The sequence below is a fragment of the Sinocyclocheilus rhinocerous genome, unplaced genomic scaffold, assembly GCF_001515625.1.
Source record: "Sinocyclocheilus rhinocerous isolate Xijiao unplaced genomic scaffold, SAMN03320098_v1.1 scaffold2613, whole genome shotgun sequence".
Classification (NCBI taxonomy): Eukaryota; Metazoa; Chordata; class Actinopteri; order Cypriniformes; family Cyprinidae; genus Sinocyclocheilus; species Sinocyclocheilus rhinocerous.
In genome coordinates, this window is record NW_015650705.1 from 493,336 (window position 1) to 500,600 (window position 7,265).

Sequence of the window (7,265 nt, forward strand, 5' to 3'; positions counted from 1 at the left end):
CCCACATCGTGACGTAGACATGTGGGGGCGTGTTAGAACGAGCCGTTTTAGGTAGGCGTGGTTGACTCTTAACTTTTATAAAGAATATCTCTTTGAATTTGAGACTTTAGTCTTTGCAACTTTACAGATCTTCTTCTTCAAGAGCTTGTAACACTTCAAAGAGAAAGGAACAATTTAAATCGCATCATATGACCCCTTTAAAGGCCCAGTGACCCACAGCCCTGGTGCGAATGGACACTAACTGTGTGTTCTTGACAGAATAACTAACAATTACAGCACTTTTCCCTAAAATGACAAATCCAAATACTGGATTGCTGTTATGCTTTGCTACCTAACTTTTTAAAGACTTCACCTAAAAATTAATTTTATGTCGTCATTATCTCCCTCATGAAAAAGAGATCCAATGACAGTCCTATAATACAAGCAGGGGTTTTCAAACTTTATGAATCCACAGACCCCCAAAATATTATCATCCCCTTCCTAAAATAATAAAGGCAGCTACTGTTTATATTTCTGTGTATAAAGACCCATTTATATAGTAAATATATTAATAATAAAAAAAACATTGAGTAAAATATAATTACATGATAATTTCATATGACTAGTCTTTAAGCAGAATGAACAGTAATAATGTCAAATTTTATTTTATTTTCACCCTATTTTTTATTCAATTTTTTTTTCTTACAGTAAAAACTAATTTTGTAAAACATTATCAAATTTTAAAATACCTGTTTTATATTTTAATATATTTTCAAATGTAATTCATGTGATGCAAAGCTGAATTTTCAGCATCATTACTTCAGTCACATGATCCTTCAGAAATCATTCTAATATGCAGATTTGGTGCTCATGAAATATGTCTTATGATCAATGTTGAAAACAGATGCTACTTGTTTGTGTGAGGAAACTGTGATACAAGAACAGCATTTCTTTGAAATATATTAATCTAAAAGTCTTTACTGTTACTTTTGATCCATTTATTGCATCCTTGCTAAATTGAAAGTGCTACATTTCTTTTTAAAAATCTTATTATGAACAGTAGAGTAAAAGCTAATTTTTAATCAATGGAAACTAGTAAAAATTGGTTAGCAAATAACAACACGATTTTCCATTTTGGGTGAACTGTTTCTTTTAAGACCAAAGGCTAAAGCAATGGAAATGCTGAACTTTGTACTACTCAGATGGCCATCTGGCTCCTATCTGCTATGATTGTATTAATGATCACAGCTTTCCTCAGGAATTCTCTCTCTAAGGGAAATTAAACTAAAACCAAGCAACGACTGACTGTGTTTGCAGAGCATGGGTGCTTGTTCAGTGACGTCGGGAGCAAACATGTACTGTAGACTGCTAGTCCCAGCACAAGACCCCTCCTGACTGTTACTACAGTAACAAACTGTCTGTTCTCAAGGGGCCTGTGCTTTCTATCTAGTAGTCCCGTCATTGCCAGTACATTTAAATGAGATTCAAAAAGCCATAGACATCCATGCCAGAAAAATACATAGTTAAGGGGCTTTTCACATCCTTACTATTGGACCGGGACATCATTTTGATTTCCTGTGTTTGAGCACTTTTCCAGGAAAACAGTTTGAGCTTTCCAGCTGGTTCATTAGCAGCCACCTGTCTCGTAGTGTTCAGCTGTATTGGAATCAGTGTGGAATGCAAGTTTGTGGAAGAATACGAATTTCTCCAGGTAAAAATTTCAAAATATGGCATGAAATAATAAGCACAGCTGTTTGCATTAGAGTTGAGTATCAGAGCCAGTGGCCTTGCTATGATGAACTTAAAAAAAACGGATTTTGAAACCGTTTTGAGCCAAAAAAAAAAAAAAAAAAGACAAGGTCAGTTTGCTTATAAATAGGTATTTTATTGATTTAAACTGCAATCTGTCATTACAAAAGAAACATATTGATGTGAACAGCAGTAGCTGCTAACATAGGACACATTCAACTGTAGCTCTCTTAATGTCAATCCTGTTAACCTCGAATTTCAACTAAAATCTATATAACGACTGGATTACAATTCTAAAAGGTTCAAGACTCTTGGAATGCACTGTCAGGCACTTAACAAGTAGAGGTGATCCAAAATTTGTAAATAAATATGAATTTTGAGTCATAACAAATCAAAACAAAACATGCTTGCTGGTGCACATAATATGGTTTCAAAATGGGCAAAATAAATACATGAATGCATATTTCACAATTCCCTTATTAACCGTCCATTTAGATCAAAATGCTGCGATCAGAGGTTTGGACCACCGCGAGGTTCATGAGATTGGTACTGTAATGCATTTATTGTCTGCAATTTGTTCATACCAAAAGAAGTCTTAATGAGAGGATCCCAGTCTAAACATTGGATTTATAAAATCACAGGCACAGGACTGTTATGTCAAGACAACTCGGTTTACATTCTAGACGGTCAGAGCCAAATAATAAAGGATTATAGAGGCATAAACATCCTGAAATTGCAGTCCAACATTAGGGAGAAAAATAATAAATAAAATGCAAAACACTCCTCTTTGCATTCTCATTTTAAATTAAGTTTCACTTGAAAAAAATAAATCAAAATGCAGTTACAAAATGTCATTGCAGTATAATATATTAACTGTTGAAACTTAACGAAAAAAAGGTCTTCACAATCTTACGATTAATACGGAAGATCATAATTTAACATAAAGGAAAATATATTCTATTGTTTCATTATCCAGATAAATACAAACAAAATTAAAAAAAATGCTTACAATCAGCAATAAATACATTTTGATAAGTTAAATAAGCACTGGCAAGCAAAACTTTCAGGTTGAAAGTTCTCATTTCCAAACAGAAAATACCAACAATAGTTGTAATGATGCAATAATAACTATATTATAACAATAATAGGGGAAATACAATATTGAATTAATGATAGAACATTTCAACGATCTGTTTGCAACGAAACAATTAGTGGCCACTCAAGTCACATCTTTAGTGGTAACATGAACAGGACGGACATCTTCTCGCACAAATATTCTCTCCAACAACCAGAACACACTATTTTAGCGTAAGGGATCACATGTTCTAGGGATAATTATCACGGTGACAGCACATTTAGCACCACTGGATGTACAAATATCTTTCAGAATGATTCATACAAATCTAAGATGGGTTTGATTCTTTTCCTTTAAATCTTTTCTACCCCAAAATCAACGTGACCGAAAAAGTAGGAAACTAATTGTTTGATAGGCACTTTAAGTCCAGACGATCTACCGGGTCTTCTGCGAGAAAAGTGGCACTTCCAGGTCTATAAAGCACATTGTTGCTATAATCAGTAGATTCTTTGAACAAGAAGAAAACTCTGCTTTTCAGTTTGAACACTATGAACTAAATATGGATTTGTTTAACATGTTCCAGTGAGGACTTCCGAGACCTCAACATTTGAGTGGGCCTTGAGGGGAACAGTTTGTTGTTTTTGCATTACATCAGGCATGTTAAAGACGTCTAGGGAGGCTTGGGAATACGCTCAAGGTTGATGCTAGAGGGTAGTAGGTTTTCTGATTTGACTCAGTGGTTACGAGAACACTGTACTTTAGTCCACTTCTCCGCTGTAAACAACACAAAGACAGGAAGGGATTGCTAGGAGGAAAATGACTCTCTTTCTCGCCAGCTCTCTGTGCTTTCTCTCTCTCAGGCCTGAAATCTCTGAGGGCACGTTTTAATCATCAGAGATGGAGAGTCTGCTGAAGATGGGGAGGCGACGTGTGGCGTCCAGCACAGGTGACTCGGATCCGCTCTGGCTGCCCAGGCTGCTCTGGTAACTCTCCTGGTCGGAGAGGGAATCCGGAGGGCTTGGGGGCGACTCGGACATTGGCCTGAAGAAGGAGGGTGCGGTGGGAGAGTGAGGACCGGGCAGATCAGGAACAGTGGTGCCACCTAAACTGGGCCCAAACAGGTTGGCAAGCTCTTGACTCGAGTAAGTGAAAGGGTTGCTGGGCCACTCGTTGACGTCTTCGGTGGAAAATATGGGCGGAGGTGTGACAGAGGTCGGGCTGTCCTGGGAGCCACCTGAGCTTGTGAAACCGGCAAAACTGTAGCTATGATGAAGGCGGGGGCGCTCCATCTTGTTGAAGGCGGAGAGAGGAGGGGGTCCGCAGCGCTCCTCTGCATTGTGGATGAAGTGACAGCGCGGCCCGTATGGGCAGTAACCAATGCTGTGGAAGGTGCGACAGAGCTCGGTCTTGTACTTGGGGTGGCGATTTAGACTACGAAGCTCGTGCATCCCATGGGCAAACTGGCACTTGTCACCATATTTGCAAGTGCCATTCTCCTCGAAGGGTCTGCAGAGTTCGGTCTTATAGCGGCTTGAGTTGACCTGGCTGTTTCCGTTGGCACTAATGCACGTGATGCTGTTCGACCTTAGACGCTCCCCGGTTTCAGAGTAGGACCGGTCGCGGAAGTGGTTCTCCTTGTTGTTGCTGTTCCCGTTCATGGAAGAGGAGCCGTCCATCTTGAGACTGTTGATAAATTGGTTCTGCATTGATTTGGAACTGGTAAAGGACACGGAGTGGCGACGCTGGTAGAGTCCCACTGAAGGGGTACCCACCACCTTCCTGTCCAGCAGGGACCCGGTGGGGGTAAAGGGGGTATTGGCACCGGTGGTGGGGACAGACTGTAAATGGGGACTGGAGAGGGGATTGTTGTAGCTCATCACCTTATTGTTCTGAAAATGAAGTAAACAAAACAATGTCTCAAAAATGTGGCATGACTATGACTCACTTTGCTCCAGATACCACCAGTGGGAGTTTATTACATGTTGATGGTATTTTCTGTCTTCAGTTCAGGTCTAGGGCCTGGATTCAGTTTTGCTTTAAGGCATATTTTTAAGAGATAACACTAATGATCCTGCACTTTTAACCTACCCGGCAATCTCTTAAAAAGTGAAAGGTTTATTAAGTCATAAAAGATGAAAACACACTATATTCATGTATCATCTCCAGTAACTGATGATTTATTGCACGACCAGTAACTACGGAACACTTTTTTCCCATATTTTACTTTATTAAAGTTGCAAAACCTCATAAATTATTTGGCTTTGTAAAAATGTAAAGGGAAAATACAGTATAGTAATAAAATATAGCCTATGTATTGGGGATAAGAACACCATGTTTTATGATAGACAACACATGTTTGATGGACAAATTTGGCCATTGTGTTGTATCTTCTTTTTTTTCAAATCAAATATTCAACAAGTTTAACAAGTGTCAGGTGGTTTTTCAAGTTTTATGGCAATATAGTTCAACCAAAACTATTTTGTCATTTACTTGTCCATGAAATTCCATGCTGAATAGTGAGCAATATTCCAATTCTATTTAGGTCAAATGACAGAACTGTGTGAGAATTTAAAGTCGTTACTGACTGATAATATTCCCATCAGTAATAGCTCTCAAATATAATTAGCAGTTGATTCTATTAAAATATGGCAGGGCATTATAGGGTTGATATCATTGAACACTATTGGCTCTCGTATGTCACGTGATAGCGACGCAACGTTTACATTTAATGACGTCTAAGGGTAAGATTAAAGGGTTAGTTCACCCAAAAATGAAAATTAGCCCATAATTTTGATGGCAATAATGACTCCCAAGTTTTTAGTCTGTTCCTCACACAGCAATCATACGGCTTCAGACAGACTCAAAATATTGCTCACAAGTCATATAAACTACATTTATGATACTTTTTTTGAGGCTAGACGTTTAAACACCACCATCCCCTTTCATTAAATCAAAACACAATTTCCCTTTTGTGTTTCCTGGAAGAAAGAAAATAGCACTGCATTGGAATGGCATGGGTGAGTAAACTGTTTGTAAGTTTGGGGCAAACAATCCTTTCAGCATCGGTTTAAGTTTTAAAGGGGTCATATGATGCTTTTTTAAAGATCATTATCGTCTTGCCCCTTGTGTTCAGTTTCATTTCGTCCAGCTGCGTTTTAATGCAAGAACGCGTCCTGCGTGAACGCCCCTCAAAGCGTCACAGTCAAGCTGCATGTTCACACAGTACAATGTGCATTGCTTATGGATACCTTTATATGCTCACAACTGACCTATAGATTATTTTAAAACACACTGACATGCGATAAATCAAACAAAAGTGCTGTTCATTTTAGGTTAAACCTACTGTGGTTAAGAAAGGTTAATTATTAAAAGTTGAAGTCTAGCCCAAACATGTTTCGCATAATAGAGAACTCGGTAATCAAATGAAACCTAGACTTGTGGCCTTCCTCCCTGTTGTGTGCAGTCGAATAGACGGCAAATAATGCACAACTTTATGTGACGCATAAACGCAGATGAATTAAACTATTCTGGTGTATTAGCTTTCCTTATTCTTTCCTAATCGATTAGCAACCGATAACCGCAGAGAGACACAAGACTTGATAAAAGTAGGCTACACAAGCAAGATTCTCGTCCTTCTCTAACACGCGCGCGCGCATAAGCCAGAAAAGTTTGACATTGGTGCAGAAAACAGCATCTCAGACAATTGCTACCTTTTGTGTATTACGTTTATGAGATATTGCTCTGTTAGTCACTCATTTAGACTGGTAAAATGCTTAAAGCTACTTCCCAAAAATATAAATTACCTTATTCGTCACTTCGTAGTCGAAGGAGGACACAACAGTCGCAGTCATTGTCGAATCGGGGGTTGTCGAGAATACCTGTTGACAAACAGATGGTTTGTTAAGTTACGGTGGGAGTATTCCTGTGTTTGAAGGGTCTTTGATATAGTTCTGCCCCGCAGAGAGCCCCCTCTGTCCTGCCAAAACTTGTGCGCATATCCTTTCCTTTATAAAAAACTCGCGCAGTCTTCCTGGTGGAGTGGGCGGGGTTATTTTATCTGGCCACGCCTCTTCTCCGGCACGTCTCTCTGGCGCTCTCGCGTGATGTGTGGCACTACTTCGACTCTTGATTACGAAACTTCATTTCTCCTTACCATGAATTTAATCACAGCCTGGAGTTCCTCCTGAGCGTTTCAGTTAACCAATTTAAATGAACCTATTATACATACGAATCTTTAAACAACACAAATACGAGTTTGACTATTTTAAAGTGAAGCCTAAAAGGATCATATTAAAAATTATTTATAAATTTGTTGTCTATTGTAATGCACAGTGGGTCTTAGTGTAAACAAAAGAGCTGTACTGTATACAAACTCATATTTTTTAATCAATAAATCCCATTCATTTTTATTAGTCTATTATTTAATTTTAATATTTGTATACAGATAATCACTTAATCACAT

The 7,265-nt window shown here is 38.5% G+C and overlaps 1 protein-coding gene across 1 annotated transcript; it reads right to left on the bottom strand.

Moving 5' to 3' along the window:
* Positions 1 to 3,273: 3,273 nt before the first annotated feature.
* Positions 3,274 to 6,798, bottom strand: LOC107712436 (zinc finger protein 36, C3H1 type-like 1). The gene is made up of 2 exons (XM_016517695.1): positions 6,607 to 6,798; positions 3,274 to 4,692 (listed from the first exon to the last, which is right to left on the bottom strand). Exons 1-2 carry the CDS (start codon positions 6,652 to 6,654, stop codon positions 3,688 to 3,690), a joined length of 1,053 nt encoding a protein of 350 aa, XP_016373181.1. The 5' UTR covers positions 6,655 to 6,798; the 3' UTR covers positions 3,274 to 3,687.
* Positions 6,799 to 7,265: the final 467 nt, after the last annotated feature.